Source organism: Danio rerio, chromosome 6, assembly GCF_049306965.1.
Source record: "Danio rerio strain Tuebingen ecotype United States chromosome 6, GRCz12tu, whole genome shotgun sequence".
NCBI classification, from domain to species: Eukaryota; Metazoa; Chordata; class Actinopteri; order Cypriniformes; family Danionidae; genus Danio; species Danio rerio.
This window is the reverse complement of record NC_133181.1, coordinates 57585588-57603139: the sequence shown is the minus strand read 5'-3', so window position 1 is coordinate 57603139 and position 17552 is coordinate 57585588. Positions and strand designations below refer to the sequence as shown.

General features: G+C 34.3%; 1 protein-coding gene and 1 long non-coding RNA gene across 14 annotated transcripts in view; one reads left to right on the top strand and one right to left on the bottom strand.

Annotated features, from left to right (window-relative positions):
* nav1b (neuron navigator 1b) overlaps positions 1 to 17552 on the bottom strand; it is a 214166-nt gene that overhangs the window by 125128 nt on the left and 71486 nt on the right. For 5 of the 13 annotated variants that reach the window (XM_068222074.2, XM_068222077.2, XM_073954709.1 and 2 more), the window contains exon 1: positions 9570 to 10526. The exons of 5 other annotated variants lie outside the window; for them this stretch is intronic. In XM_068222074.2, the coding sequence (XP_068078175.1) occupies positions 9570 to 10185 (616 nt within the window). In that variant the 5' untranslated portion in view covers positions 10186 to 10526. Of the gene's footprint in view, positions 1 to 9569; positions 10527 to 17552 lie in introns of those variants that run through there. 3 more of the 13 variants (XM_068222075.2, XM_073954713.1, XM_073954714.1) reach the window with 1 other exon arrangement.
* Positions 12237 to 17423, top strand: LOC103911280 (uncharacterized). The gene is made up of 2 exons (XR_662003.5): positions 12237 to 12550; positions 16982 to 17423. It is a non-coding gene; the product is annotated as an uncharacterized lncRNA (long non-coding RNA).

Genomic DNA, 17552 nt, shown 5'->3' with positions numbered 1-17552 from the left:
TTTTGATTCATACGTTTTATATAATTAATGCATGTTGCCAATATTAATAATAAAAATAAAATATACAAAAAAAATTCTGAAAATTTTACCACTGCAGTGTTGGATTGCTTTTGAAACATTTGATGTAGCTGAAATTTCAAATGAAAATGCTGTTTAATATTGTTTTTGCAAAAATAAAGGACAAAATATATTAGCAGTGAACAATAACAAGGTCATAGTCACACAATAAACAAGATTAAGCAAGTAAATCTAGCAAATATTGCTACTTTTGACCCACCCGTATGTTTCTTTTGCCTAAGCTGATGGAGTCAAAAATAACAATGTGCAGCTTTTGTTTAAAGGTGCAGTACGTAAGTTTGACATCCAGTGGTTGAACTAGGTATTGCATTCCTGGATTAAATCAAACACAAGCTCAGGTTGCCAGATTAAAGACGAACAGGAGCGAGTCTAAGGAGCGAGTCTAACGATCGAGCCTAAAGGCTGATTTAAATTTATTATGTTCTATATAAAAGCAACGGCACTCGATAGAAGGAATATTCTCTACATTAAAAGGAATTTTTGTTCTAACCAACACCTCGAATTGAAAGATCAGAAACGGCTTCTATTTCTCACAGCTGAACAACAGGATAAACTGACAATGATCAGCTCAGGTACACCTAATGTGCTTTATTCAGTGTTAAATGCTAATAATGTGAGTTTGAATGGCATTTTACATCAAATTTATTGCCATACTACTGAAAACAGCACCGCATCGTCTATCGGCCCAACCCTAGTAACCTGCTCACCTAATGTTTACGCTCATAATATTTATATTATTTGCTAGTTAAAAGTGAAGTAGGTGATCTGCCAAAATGCTAACCACTTAGAATATTATCTTAGGACGACAAGGAGGGACTGTGTTTCAAAGCCACACCTCCTGAAATCGAGAGCGCACACGCTGCGTCACAACAGCAGACAACCCACTAGTTCATGTCATTCGCCAGTTAGTTAGTGTTTGGCCCGCAGCGTGCAGCAATTAAATGTATTACAAAGCCATACCTATATTCTATTTGAGAGTGAATATTCAGAGTAGCATGGTAAACAGTTTAGGAAGTCTGTCATTGTTCAAAAATAAACCAATGTGAATATAAACGCAACTTCAGTTCAACAAAGCAGGCTAGGCGGAATAGCACTACTGGTGTTTTGCTGTTAAACTAAATATAAATCTACATTATCGATGCTGTAAAAGGACCTTATGAGACTGAAAATAATCACATCAATCTTTGACCGGGAGATTTCAGTGGCTGAACAACACGTCTGTGTATACAAGTCATTCATAATACAACACAATCTAACATAAGCTTAGCCTGACTAAGTATTAAAACAGAACATTACCTGTCTAACAGTAATACTTTAGCCATGGTGTCATCCTTCCTCCAGCGTGCAAAAGTTACTCCAATATTCATTCAGGATTTTCAAAAGTTTCAATTCAGCATTTGATTTCTCCCGCTCTGGATCTGCATAAACAGATGCGTAGAAGTCTGAATCTACATTTGCTGACAGACAGTCTGAGCTGCTTATCGGAATTATGGGAGATGCCGGCCCGACAATATTTAATTGGATGAACACTTTTTTAGTTTTAGGCCTTATCTAGAATATAAAAATACATATAAATACATTTACATCATTTACTTTAAACAGTACTATTGGACTGTGAAGAGACTTTCAACCAGCACAACAAAACATGTTTCTGAGGACAATCACCTACTGCACCTTAATTACTGTACCTTATCGAGATCTCTGAATTTGAGCCTCATTTTAGAGTCTGCGACTGTCCACCGGAGATCACATTTCAGTCACGGACGCATGCTTTCAGAGCCTGACTAAATAAATGAAATACGCTGATTTCCAGCAATGCAACCTGGGATGCTGAATTATAATTGGCTAATCTGGCATTGGGCGGGTTAAAAGAACCAAAACAAAGACAGCGTTCCAGCACATATTTTTAAGGCAGAATATCTGACCTCAGTATTGTCTTTTTAGAAAAACAAGAATGCTCACTTAGCATGTTTCTTAAATATCTGCAAACATATTATGGTATTTTTGTGCTTTAGAAGAGTCAAAAACACACACAGCACCTTTAATGTGAAGTTATATTAGAGTTGTTCTACACTGATGCAAAATTACACCTGATTTTGATAGAGCACTCTTTTGAGTTAGTAACCACAGCAAAATATATTTTTTGAACCGTAAACTTATCCATCATATGTTTTACACAGCGAATGCCCTTTACATCCGTACACACTCATTCACACACACACTCATACGCTATGGTCCATTTAGTTTACCCAGTTCACCTATAGCACATGTGTTTGGACTGGGGAAAACCGGAGCCTCAGAGGAAACCCATAGAAATGCCAACTGATCCAGCTGAGACTCGAACCAGCGACCTTCTTGCTGTGAGGTGACAGTGCCAACCACCTTGTCACTGTGTCACCCTATATGTTGTCCCAACACAAATAGCTTGTGTGGAACCTAGCATTTTTACAGTGTAATAAGCTGCTAGTTAATAGTGAGACCTGAACCACCAAAGTGTTACCAATAAATTAAATGCCAACACTGAGCTTATAAAACCCCGGCCGGTTCATGTCAATTGAACGCCCAACATTGAGACTTTCAAAACAAAGGATGGAAGTCTTCTGGCGTCCAAAGAAAGCAATGTTTTGTGCTGTAAATCTCTGGAGAAGCGGTGTGGGCGAGCGGTCAGAATGTCACCGGCGAGCCCAATCAATCCCATGGTGCAGTTAGGCTGGACGTTATTAATGACTGCACCGCTTTACAGACAGACAGAGACGTGTTTACAAGCATTACTGGACAGCACATAACTCATGTCCATCACATCCAGTCCCATGAGAGAATTAACCCATGCTTTTGCTAATTACATCACTGTAGAGACGTGTGCGGTGGAGATGGTAAACAAGGTGACAAGATGACTGTGTTTTTAACTTGTTTTCATAGGGGTCTATGTGGAAGAAAAATACTATAGTAATTTATAGTTAGTGCAGTTGTAATCATCACAAATAATCATCACAACATCACATATTCCAGTACTTTTGCAATTTTGAGAAACGAGAAATATCGGTAACACTTTACAATAACAGTACATGAATAATGATGTATTTATATGTAAACTAAACATTAGTTTATTATGAATTAATGATGAGTTAAGGTATGCACTAATCATGAATTAACTTTAACTACTACTGCCGGCAGCTAGCTCTCTGCAACTCTCACATGGTCGCCCACTGAAGCTAAGAAGGCTGCGCCCGGTCAGTGCCTGGATGGGAGACCACATGGGAAAGCTAGGTTGATGCCGGAAGTTGTGTTAGTGAGGCCAGCAGGGGGCGCTCAACCTGCGGTCTGTGTGGGTCCTAATGCCCCAGTATAGTGACAGGGAAGCTATGCTACTCAATGAGCGCCGTCTTTCGGATGAGACATTAAACCGAGGTCCTGACTCTCTGTGGTCATTAAAAATCCCAGGATGTCCTTCGAAAAAGTGTCCTTCATGGCCTCCTAACCATCCCCATATTCCAATTGGCTTCATCTCTGTCCCCTCTCCACCAATCAGCTGGTGTGTGGTGTGCGGTCTGGCGCAAAATGGCTGCCGTGTGAATGCTGCACACTGGTGGTGGATGAGGAGGATCCTCCCCCCATTGTGTAAAGCGCTTTGAGTGCCCAGAAAGGCACTATATAAATGCAAGGAATTATTATTATTATTATTACAACATGAGTCACGAGTTCATGTGTGAATGACGGCTACCTCAATTACGTGTTAATACATGATTGTTTGTTAATTAATGTATTAATTACCACATTAGTTTATGCTTAATTTGACCATGATGAACTCATGATATGTTAATGTATAATAATATTGTGCCTTTACTTGGAGGGGTACATCATCATTAACCCATTCTTAACAACTCATGAACTCCTTATGCACATCCAACTAGTGAGTTTACACTGAATAACAACAGAAAAGTGCTCTGTCAACATCAACATGAACAGGAGTTCATGAGTAGTTAAGGATGAGTTAATAGTGATGTGCCCCTCCAAGTAAAGTCATGACATAATTATACATTAAAGGGTCACGAAACACCAAAACACATTTTTTGAGCTGTTGACAGTCGTATATGTGTCCCATACTGGTAAAAACACTATAAGGACAGCTATATTTCACTAAAAAGTGTAAATTGGTTGTTTTTGCGTTATTTCAAGCAAATTCGTACTTCCGGTTTGAAACAAATTTTTGAAGCTGCGTCACAGCCATGAGACAATAGCGTGTGTTCCAGCTTGTAGACTGGACGTCTGTACCAGAGTGGGCCTTATTACGTCTCAGAGTGTGCTGCATTAATGCATGCTTGGTTTAAACCAATCAGCGCGCTCTATTGTGCAACTTCATTAATATTCATTACTGTCACAGTGTTTAGACGACAGAGACACCACGTTGTGTTGGCAAAACAAGCGAGTGTTGCTTTTATAGTTTGCTGCAGTTAAGTTTTGTTTTTATTTTCTCTCTGTGAGAGCGCAGCTGGAGTCACGTGTGGATTAACAGTTTAAGCGACGCTCGACAACAATAATTTACGTGTCTAAGGAGGATTATTGTTTACCTGAGAGCTGTTCTCATCTGCAAACGCTGAGATGCGGATTCGCTTGTAGTCTCCTCTTTATAAAGACGCGGCTCTAGTTGCTGGTGATTGTCCTGTCTCTACAGATTTGGTAAGTGAGTGACCAGTGCTCTTTGTTTATTCATTTTGTTCGTATCGAACTAACTATTACACCGAGTGTAAACATGTTAGCACTACAACCAAACTTTAACCTCGTGTAGGATTTTCACCGCATTTTGTGACTGGAATAACACACGCGGCTTTCTGACACTACCTGCCATGTGCATCTAAGTTTCCAGAAAATGCTGAGGGTTTTTTGTCTCTCATTCCCCGTGTGGTATCAAACATTGCATGAAAAATACAGGCTTAGAGCAGCTCCTCAAATTAAATATCTCGTTTTGTTCCTCCCCCCTAAACAGAGCTGGACACGCCCACTTTTCTGTCTTTTTCCAAAGTAGAGGTGTGAAAACACCCTGCTAAAACGAGGCGGTTTCATGGCCCTTTAACAGCTCATGAGTTCATGTTGGTTACATTTAGCTTAAACTGAAATGTTAATTAATACATTTACAACAAGTACTAAAAAGTAATTAAGGTAGCCATCATTCACACATGAACTCATGTGACTCATGTTGTAGTTAAAGTTAGTTCATGATTAGCGCACGTCTTAATTCAAAATAAAGTAATGTTTAGTTTACATATTAATACATCCTTATTCATGTACTGCTATTGTAAAGTGTTACCGAAATATGCTTTCGCAGGTACTTATGTCTGCATTTTGTATGTAAAACGAACGCTGCAGGCTGGTAACACTGACTGCTTCTGTATTGACAGCTTTTATTTACTTTAGGTTTTGGTTTTATATTCGGACATTCGTTCATTTTTGAACAGTGTCAACTTGTGACACTGTCCCTATATTGTTTACTTTGAATATTTGGTCTGAAAAAGCATGTAAGTATGACTTCAAAACAACATTAGCACTATTTGACTGTGGACAGTGTTGTTCTTTGATAGCCATCGGCTAATTTGATGTCCATATTTAACATTTGCAAATAATACTTTTCCAAAATTATATTAGGGAGAAAGTTTGAATGTGAATTTAAAACCAACTTTACCTCAATACGCCTTTTTTAGTGTGACTGGTCTGCTCTGTAGCTAACTATGAGTCCAATGAAGGATGGTTCCAGAAATCAGGAAATAACAAAGTGAAGTTGATGTAGAAACACGCGGCCATGATGCTTTTCTCTTCTAGTTTGGTTTCGAAAACAGGGGTAAAGGGTGTTCGGGTCTGTGGATATTCAACTGATACATTATGCGCAACAAGCCAACCAACTTCTCTCACCGACGTGCACGAGAAGGACATCGTCAGTCTTGTTTGTGTGCTTTTTCTGCTAGATTGGGCTGTTTTTCTCCCTGGTCTCACATTGCTCTAATTCAAGAGCAAGGTGAGAGGGTGTTATTTTGCCTGCCTCTCCTGATGTAGCTTACTTCCTTTTTCTAAATTCTACCTCCTATTACCTGTCTTCCTCTGAACATAGTGATGTTTGTATACGGTCAAGGGGGTTCAATTTCACTATACAAAAATATATGCGACAAATAAAGGCCCGATTTGATTTGATTTGATTTGATTAAAATGCATAGAAATGTACACAGCAGCCTCTGGTGGATTTACGAGAAATGGCGCATCAATGGAGTCAAAAACTGCCAGAAAACAGTCAAAGGTACATATTTGTCAGTTCTCAAACGTGTAGTCCTGGGCACATATTTTCTATGAGCCTGGGTTGGCCAGGAACTATGCTTATAACTGCAGCTGTAGTTTGCGAATGTTGGAACGATGGATTCGGGAAACACCAAATCACTAAACTATGTTTGCATCAATAAACTTGTGACTTTATAATGGTTTTCAGAAATGCACCTCTTTTCAAAATAGCTAATTTCTCCCTCATAAATTGCACTACATTTTTAATTTCATTGGCACAATGAAGTCAAATCTGCCTTATCTGCCAAATCTGCCTCTTTCCATATAGGTGTTTACCAGCTCAGCCATTGTCTCTCACTGATATTTTAAGTTATTCCCCCAAGAGGTTTAGACATCTGTGCAGTACAATAGTCACAGTAAATTCACAGAGGAAAGAAATGCTCCATTCACAGCATTTCAGTATTGTGGCCAAAGTTTTGTTTGCCTCATACTGTCCCTAAAGGAAGTCTATTATGCAGCACAAACGAGCATAAAACTATGTGTAATTATGAATATAAAAAAACCAAGTGCTTTGATAGAAAGAGATATAATCCATTATTCTTTGAGGCCCTGTGATTAAATGCCCTGCATGGAAAAGTCGCCCTGTAGCGCATTGTTTTCCATCTAAATTTAGAAATAAGCTGAACCACACTAGTGTTGGTTGTAATTATATGTGTATGAAAGCATGCAAAACATCTGAAAAGAATGCCTGCAGAATTCCTATCAGATTCTCTATTATAATTTAGAGCCAATCACGATGACAATTCAATGGGATTTAATTTGAATGTTTTTGGGAAACCTTTTAAACTCCCCTTAAGATTTTTGGGATTGTTTCCAAATTACAAATCCAGAATTCTGAAGGGACACTTAGGCAATAGTCATGGATAAAAAGTTTGTCTTAAAAAATAAGGAGTTCAATCTAGATCAGCAGTTCCCAACAGGGGGTTCCGGCCCACAACGGTTACAATTGACAAATTTGTAATTCGTCCAACAAAAAAAATTCCTGATTTCACTGAATCCCTGATTCACCTTCAGCAGCTAATACTAATGACCCAAGCATACTGGACCCAGGTGGGGAAGCTCCAAACATTTCGAATCGCAGCGCTAGCAATACTGCTACACGAAATGCAGGAAAGACCAAGATAGTTACCTGAACTATGCTTTTATTCCAATTTCTCTAAGAAAAGAGTTCCTGACCCAGCCACAGTGCATTATCTGCACCAATTCATTTATTTTTGAATAGTGTCAACATGAGACACTGTTCCTATATTGTTTACCATGCTACTTTGAATATTTGGTCTGAAAAATCATGTAATTATGACTTCAAAACAACATGAGCACTATTTATTTGACTGCGGACAGTGTTGTACTTTGATAGCTATTGAAAGCTAATTTGATTTCCCTATGAAATTATCCAGCCACAGTGCATTATCTGCACCAAAGTTCTTGCTAACGAATGCATGAGGCCGTCCTAATTAATAAGACATAATAGGACATAAGACAGACGACTCATCCCCAATACTTGCAGTCCAAAACAAGCCCAGAGCATTTTTTGAGCGCAAGGCAAAAGAGTTAAAACACACCCAAAATGAGATGAGGGACGTCACAGCTACTGACAAGAAACTTTTAAAGTATTGGCAACTAATATAGGGCCAATTTAAAGGGCAAAGTGTTACGTTTTTCAGTTACCAATGGCCTACTGATGTTTTGCTTTTATATTGTACATTAGGCTATTATTTGCGCATAAACATATCTAGATATAGTAATAAACATACAGTTTGTTTGAAAACAAAATTTTTTGCCATCCTTTCTGCAAACTTATACGAGCGATAATATCATTACATGTTGACGGGGGCCTTACAATATTTCCCAGGGTAAAAGGGGGTCTCAGGCAAAAAAAGGTTGGGAACCACTGATCTAGATGATATTATTTAAATGTAATACATGAAGAAACTACAGTAAATGACAATGCAATACAAGAAGTAACTACAGTAAATGACATTGCACACAAACATTTGCAAGGAATCAGACCCAAATTGGTCATTTAAACAGATGAGGTCTGTAAACGGTTGAAATAGAGGTCATCCTTTTGAGGTCTGATGCACAAATGCAGGGCATGCCGTGTTCAGAGGATGGCACGAACGAAATGGGATATTTGTTTCAATTCAACAAACATACTTCCTGATTAAACGCAATTGGCATTGCCTGATGGACATGCATTATCAATAACGAGCACTATACCTTAAAACACAATCTTCATGCAACTGTATATAATCGTATTCTACAGAATGCATCAAAACAAATGATCCATTAGGTATAGCATTATGTCATCCTATAGACTTACATAGATTAGCAGGTGAATATGCATGCTTTTGTTCATCATTTTGATGATTTAAATCACTGTCTGCAGATCAAGACAAAATCAAAAAGGTTAACGGCAAACTCTAAACCATTGTATTCCACAGCCTTTTCCTGTTCTCACACTACCCATGTCCCTGATAGCGGCCATTACTTCATTACAGATGAGCGTAGAGCGGCAACACCAGCGCACGCACACAGAGAGAGACACACACAGCACCAGAGAGCCGTCAAAAAGCAGATCAGTGTGTCGAGCCTCACCCCCAAGCGTTTTGTCATTCAATCATTGAAGGATATTGGATATACGCCAAGGGGAATAATCTATGAGTGCCAGTTCTATCCCACAAGTGCATTACACACGAGCGGATTCACAATGCACATGCAACCCAGAACAAAGCCCTGCATCGTCCAGCAGTCCGAGACCACCTTCATAATCGTGGAGGCATGCATTCCAGAAAGCTCCAATATGGAGCAAAAATGGATGAGTTGTCCAATCAATCTGTGGCTTTGAGTATTAAGGGATAGTTTGCCCCAACAATGAAAATTCAATCATCGTTTACTCACCTTTTAACCTGTTAACCAATACACCAAATCAAAAACTAGATAATCTGAAGAGCATTGAAAACCAGCAGAGATTGACATCCATACTAGGAAGACACAATGGAAGTCAATGGCTGCTGCTTTCCAGCATTGCTCAGAATATCTTCTTTTGTGTTTAGCAGAGGAAAGAAACTCAAACAGGTTTGGAACCAGGGAGTAAACGATGACCGAAGGGTGAACGATCCCGTTTACGTGGGCATGAAATCTGGAGACTCTTTTTCAACCGTACTCACCAAGCATTTGACTGAAAAGCAACTGCTCCAGGTCACCAAGAACGGTGACCACCAGCTCTGGGTCCACCTTGAGGAAAGGTTTATCGCCACCTTCCTCACCTTGACCCTTGGCCTCCAGGTCTCCAGAACACCCAGCCGCCGCTTTCTTTCCACTGGCTTTGGCTTTGCTGGAAAGGATATCATCATCAGACTTGCAGTCATCAGATGTCTTGCTCAAGGGTTTTACTTCCGCGTAGGGGCCTCGAGGGATCCGACTTTGGCCTTTTCCCGGTGCTGCAAGTGGGGTGAATGCTTTGGGTTTTCCCTGGAAGAGGGAGTGGTCTGATTTGGAGAGGTTACGGGAGAGTTGTGTGCCGGCTGTTCCTCCGCCGGCCACTGCTTTAGGCTTCTTCAGGTGTCCTGAAGCAGCTTTGCTCATGTCATCGCACCACTTGGGCTCATAGAGCTGCATCTTCTTCTCAGCATCCGTCAGGACAGCCAGGTTGGTCAAAGACCTCTGTTTGCGAAGGTTGGATGGCACAGGGATGCGTCCCTCTGTGCTGCCCACGCGGTACACCTTCAGCTCGCTTCGTGCCACGCTCTGTGGCACGCCAGACTTGCCCCTCTTGGCAGCCATGTCTGCACCTTCCCTTGACGCTCTACCTGCCTTTTATTCGACCCCCAGACGTCTTCCTTCAACGGAGAGCATTTAGAGCCATAAGAGCACGAGGAGCGGATGAATGTGCTGGACTCTTGCACAGGAAGAAAATGCTAATTCCCTTTAGTGCGCTTTATTTTCCGCCGTTGCTTCCTGTCGGGCTGCAGCAGCTGCCACCCTGCTTCTCCTCTTCTCTTTGCTCTCTCGCTTTCTCTCCTCCCTTCACCAGACAGTGTTGCCGCTGAGCTGTGCAGCAGCCAAATGACAGCAATGCTGCACGCAACAACAGTCCCTGCCCCCTCTCTCTCTCTCTCTACTCCCCGTCTCTTTTGGTCCCTCTCTTACATTCTCTCTCTCCCTTGCACACACTCTCATGCACACACTCTCTCTCTCTTACACACTCTTTCTCTCATCATACACTCACAGTCTCTCTCTCTCTCGGTTGCATTTTCCGGTGCGTCTCTCCGCCTCAGCAGAAAGTGTGAGCTGTTTAGGGGCAGATGACAAATTGCACTACTGGAATATAAACTGAATCCATTACATAGGAGTGTGTATTTTCACACACATTATTTCTCCTTCCCTATTGTTCCTCCCCTCCCCCAGATATTAAGAATAAACTCAATTAAAATCACAGCTACATGTTGGCTCTGAGCCTTCAGGAGAAATGCATGTGGACCAATTTAGGGTTTACAACAATCCAAATCTGTCTGCATGTCTACCTGTCTATCCGTAAATACGTGGTAATAAATAACAAATTAACTGGAAGACACATTATCTCTTCATTTTTTGCACAAAATGAAAACAAGGAGACTTAATTAATATGAAAAAAATTCAACATTATAAAATGCCTTCTTTCTTTCATATCTATATTTGCAATCCACTATTAATTTTATATAAATTAATATAAAATAGTTATTAATATAAAATAACTTTTAGTACTATTATACAATAATTCAATATAATTGTGCGTTTTTTCCATAATGAATGCATTTAGTTATTTAAAATAAATAATAAACAAATAAATATATAAAATAATAAATAATGATAAATACATAAAAATAAATTTACATGTAAAACAAATAAATAAATAAACTAAATAAAAATAAATAACATCTTATAATACAAAATAAAAATAAATAAACAAATAAATATAAAAATAAACAAAAATAATTAAATAAAAAAAGAGTAAAAAAAATAAAAATAAAATTAAATGAATACAAAAATAAAATAAATAAATATAAAAATAAATACAAAAAATTAATAAATATAAAAATAAAATAAATAAATAGAAATAGAAAAATTAATACAAATAAAAATAAATAAATAAATAAGTAAATATAAAAACAAATATAAACAAAAAATAAACAAATATAAACAATAATATAAAATATATACAAATTTAAACAAATAAAATGTAAAATTAAAAGAAATTAATGCAAAAATAAAAATAAATAAATATAACAGTTTAAATTAAAAAAATTAATTAAAAAATTTTAATAAAAAAAATGTAAATAGGTAAATATAAAACAAAAGTGAAATAAAAAAAACATATTAAATAATAAAAACGTAATAAAATAAGTATATTAAAATAAATCTAATATAAATAAAATGAATAAATATAAAAATAAATAAAAATAAAGAAATATTAAAATATAAATATAAAAATAAAAATTAAAAAAAATAAATATAAAAAGAAAAAATATATGTAAAAAGAAAAGGAAAAAGAAAAAATATAAAAAGAAAAAGAAATAAGAAAATAAATACAACAATTAGCTAAAATAAACAAATATTAAAAAAGAAAAAAAAAGAAAAAAAGAAAAGAAATCGAAATATAAAAAAAAAATTGGATGGATGGAGAGAAGGATAGATGGATGGATGAAGATAAATATTGCAATAACTACAAACAAGCAAAAATTAAGTATTTTTGCAGCATATTAATAAATCACATACTGCAATAATAAATCAAACAGCTCCAGATGTTTGAATTTGCTCCTCCCTCAGTCTACACCTCTGAGGCGGTGTGTTGTTTTGAGATACTCCCTGGCATCATCCTTCATCATATTCCATACACACCTCTCTCTGGAGTTTTCCGCAATGCTTCGCTGGAGAAGCGTCACCATAGCAACACTGCTGCCTACATCACAACAGGCATGAGGACGACTGAAGCTGCATCCGGCTTTAACAGCTCCCTACATAGTGTTCCCTGCTCCCTATTCCCTGAGCAGAGAATACCCACTGAAGGTCACTTCACTTGGGAACATGCATTTAATTTGAACAACCTGCAACTTCACCATCACCACTGGGAGAGAGGAAACTCCAGTCATGTATTTCAGAGGAGTCTGAGGTTTGACTATGTTATATACTTCATTCATTATATATTATGCATCTACATTGAGCATTTTTAAAAATTTAGATTATGATACATTTATAACAGTATTTTATTATATTTTATTTTATTTATTTTATGATAAACTAATGTAATACTAAATCGTAATTATAAGCTCTAAATTGAGTGATAAACGTCTGCTACAGTGGTTAAAATAAAATCAAACAATGTGCTTATAATAAATGTTTGATTAAACTGTAAACATGCTAATTGGATTTTAGTTTGTCCGTGTTTGCGTTTCTAAATATAGCCTGTAAAAGCCCTGCTTTGGTAAACATATTTATTTTTTAATTTAATTTAATTTAATTTAATTTAATTTAAAGTTTAGATTAATTTTTATTTAAATTTAATAACATTTTATTTTATAATTTATTTTAATTTCATTTAATTTTATTTCATTTTATGTTATTTAATTAAATTAAATAAAATTTTAATTAAATATAATATAATTTTAACTAAATTGAATTAAATTGAATTTAGTTTAGTTCCGTTTAGTTTAAAGTTTAGTTCAATTTAGTTTAGTTTTTAGTTTTAATTCATTTTAATTTTAATTTAATAAAAGTTTATTTTATTTTCAAATTTATTTTTAATTCAATTTAATTTTATTTAATTTTTATCATTTAATTTAATGTTATTTCAAATAAAATAAATTTCAATTTAATATAATTTAATTTTAATTTAATGTATTTGATAATTGAATTAAAAAAAATTTATAATTTGATTTACTTTATTTAATTGTACAATTTAATGTATTTTTCTATTTATTTTTTATTAATTTTATTTTATTTTTTATTTAATGTTATTTAATTCAATTCAATTTTAATTTAATATAATTAAAGTTTTATTTAATTTACTTTTGAATTTAATTTAATTTTAATTTAATTTTTTTAAATAATTTTTTTAATTTACTTTTACAATTTAGTTTAATTTTTAATTAAATTAAATGTATTATTAATAAATAATAAAAATTACATTTATTTTTTAAAAAATTCATTTTATCCATATTTTATTTTTAAAGTTTTTGTTATAAAATTAAACTATATTTTATGTGCACTGATGCATTGTGTGTAATCGTGTGTGCGTGTGCTCCCCCCAAAATCTCAACGAATGTGTTGTTTCAGCTCATTTTAAATGAGTAGCTTGAACAAGCAGCAAACTTCATTCTTTGAGTGCTGTTTGTTCACCTGATAGCAGCCTTCAATGAATTCCCCTTAACCAGCCTGATGCGAAAGACCAGTTTGGTACAAGGACTTAATGAAAACCTCAGCCCTGTCCCGCATGCAGGGGGTCTGAACACTTGGCCAAACACATGGCAGTCCTGGGGCATCTGGGCTGATTCTGCTGTTACTGAAGGGGAAGAGAGAGCTGGAAGAATGAAAGCTTTTGTCTGGACTCATCATGAGTGTCTGTGTTGTTCTGTGGGGGATTTTTTTCCACTGAAAGACGAACATGTGACAGCTGTGGCAAAGGCTGTATTAATAAACAGCAGAATCGGCTAGATCTGCTAAACAAATATTATAATTGCTTTTTTAAATGATAAGGAGACTTACTGGAGCTTTCATTGACTTTTTTTTTACATAAACTCTCTCAAATGCTTCGCCTATACATCTTCAATAAAGTCAAACGGTTGTTATACTGCAAAATACATGATTTGTTAGAAGACTAGAAGAATTCACTCTGTGATTTGTTATTCTTGGCAAGTCAAAGCAGAGTTTCAGACATATTTTAACTGTTTTTTGAAGCTGATTATGAGCTTAGCAAATTCTAGAGTTATATTACAACATCTGAAAAGTTATGTATGCGTTATATGTATTTCATCCGAGACAATCAACTGAAATATTAAAGAATTTATATTTAATATTAAAATATATGCAATTGAAGACAGAATTATTAGCCCCCTGTTTATTTTTCCCCTAATTTGTTTAACAGATTTTTTTCAGCACATTTCTAATCATAATAGTTTTAATGACTCATTTCTAATAACTGATTTAGGTTATATTTGCCATGATGGCAGTAAATAATATTTCACTAGATATTTTTCAAGACACTTCTATTCAGCTTAAAGTGACATTTGAAGGCCTATCTATGTTAATTAGGTTAACTAGGCAGGTTAGGGTAATTAGGCAAGTTATTGTATAACGATGGTTTGTTCTGTAGACAGTCAGGAAAATATATAGCTTAAAGGGCCAAATAAATTTGAACATAAAATGTTTTTTTTTTTTTAATAAAAAAACAAAAAATACAACAAATAAGACTTTCTCCAGAAAGAAAAATATTATTAGACTTACTGTGAAAGTTTCCTTGCTCTGTTAAACATCATTTGGAAAATATTTTAAAAGAATAAAAAATTAAAATTGGAGGAATAGTTCTGACTTCAACTGTATACAGTACTCAGCATAACCAAGAACACCCCATTTTGAAAATGAATATTTCTATCCATTTTTCAGTAAATATAGGCAATGTATTTTTGTGCATTTAAACATTTAATAAACAGATATATTTATTAAAGTAATATTTCAGTGACCAAATGTCTTTAGAAATAGAAAGACAATACATTTAAATTCATGCAGAATATTGGGGGGAAAATTACAAACTACAAAATTTCAACTTAATTTTAGAATTTTTCTCTTGAATTTTTTCTCTTTTTTTAAAAATTGTTATTTAATATCTTTTCCTAACATATAAATTTTGGTTTACTAATTTTCAATTGTTATCATAAGTTATTTTGGTAGATTATTATTATTATTATTATTATTATTATTATTATTATTATTATTATTTTAATATATTCAACTTTATAAATTAGATTTTACAAAATAACATATGAAGGTTATTCTTTTAATTTTAAATATAATGAGAGATGAAAATATATTAAACCTAAATTATTTAGAATTTCAAAGTAAATTTTAAAAAATCTGATTAGTCATTTACAATGTTTTGTCATTTACAAAAAGATTTATAAAAATACAGATATATTAAAAGTATATTTAAAAAAAATGTATCTATTTTATCTCAATTATATTGAAGCAAAGCAAATAAAAATGTAATACTTTGTATATTTAATTTAATTAAATTTTAAAATAATAAATAAAAAAATAAAAAAAATATTATAAATTAAAAAATTTAATAATTTAATAATTTAAAAAATAATAATTGAATTATTAATAATAATAATAATAATAACAATAATAATAAATTTAGTTTAATAAAAATATAAATAAAATAATAATGATAAAAATAAATAAATATAAAAAATATATAAATAATATTATGATAATAATTAACACAATATATAATACAAAAAATAAAATACAACAAATAAATAAATATAAAAATAATAATGAAATAATAAGAACAAGTATAATAAGAATAATAAAATTAAAAATAATGAAAAAATTATAAATAAAATAATAATAATAATTAATAATAAATATAATACTAAATAAATAAAAAATAATAAAACAAATAAATAAATATTGACAAAATAATAAAAAAATAAAAAAATGATAATAATAAAAATATAATAATATAATATTTAATATCATAATATGATATTATAATATAATAAAAAATAAATGTATATTTATTTTTTACTCACCATTCCTGACCCTCCAAAACTATCAATAATTGTGAGTTTCCTTCTGCTTCTCTCTCACGCACACACACACGCGCACACACACACACACGCGCACACTCACACACACACACACACACACACACACACACACACACACACACACACACACACACACACACACACACACACACACACACACACACACACACACACACACACACACACACACACACACACACATATAATTTTTTTTTGAAGAAGAAGAAACAAAGGAGAAAAAAATGTAGTCCCACCATTTTTCAAACTATCTTATTTTTTTAGAACAACAGGAGAAATTCAGGTTTGACAAATTGAGGGTATCTAAATAACTTTTTTTTTCCATTTGTGAGTGAACAGCTTCTTTTAATACCAATCACAAATAAAAATATTGCTAAATTATGGATCTCAAAACTCTCATGCTGTCAACAAGAAAAGCTGTTTTTAACAAAGTTACTTTCCTTCACATAAGATTTATTCCTGTGTACCATGACAAACAATCACCCTGATCCGACACTTATAGGATACCTGCCGCATTCTGACACACTATGTGAGAGCTTGCAGATTTCATAAAGTACACTGAAAAAAATGATATATTGGATTGATTAAATTTTAAGGTAAGTGCTTGCAAACAATTAATAAGAGCCACATTTAAACAAACAGATTAAATGTAGTAATGTTCAACTTATTTGTTTGTTTAAATTCAGTCCATATACATTGTTTGCAACTACTTATCTAAAAAAAATGTAAAAAATCCAATGAATAATTTTTTTCAGTGTATGAAGCAGAGTCTCCCGCCCTCTCTCCAGAGACTTCCAAAGGTTTCCCAAACATCTGGATCCCATCCGGAGCCTGTGGTTGTCCAGCGCTGCAGATGTTTGCAGACATGAGAAGATCCCATGGGCTGCTGCTGGCATCTGGAGCTGGTCATCTGCTGCTATTACACCACACCGAGCCATTACTCAGGCACAGAGAAACTGGTGCGCATGTGTGTGTGTGTGTGTGTGTGTGTATGCTGGTGAATATGGATGTGCTTGTGTGTTTGTTCACATGCCATCAAGCTTGCATTAAAATCACACTTGTCTGAAGAATTACTGAGTGACACTGAATATAAATCTTACACTCAAGAGTCATAAAAGTATTTGTCTCCGCTGCACATATGCTGTGTATTAATGTAAAACACGCGAGCACAGTCAGTAAAGAATGATTATTCTTAAATATGAAGCTTTTCTTATTTCAATTTTTGTCTTGTTTCTAGTCCAAATATACATGCATTCTTAAATTAAGAAGCATTTTCTTGACAGGCAAAAAAAAGTTTTACTTTTCCTTAAAACCTGCTTAGGTAAA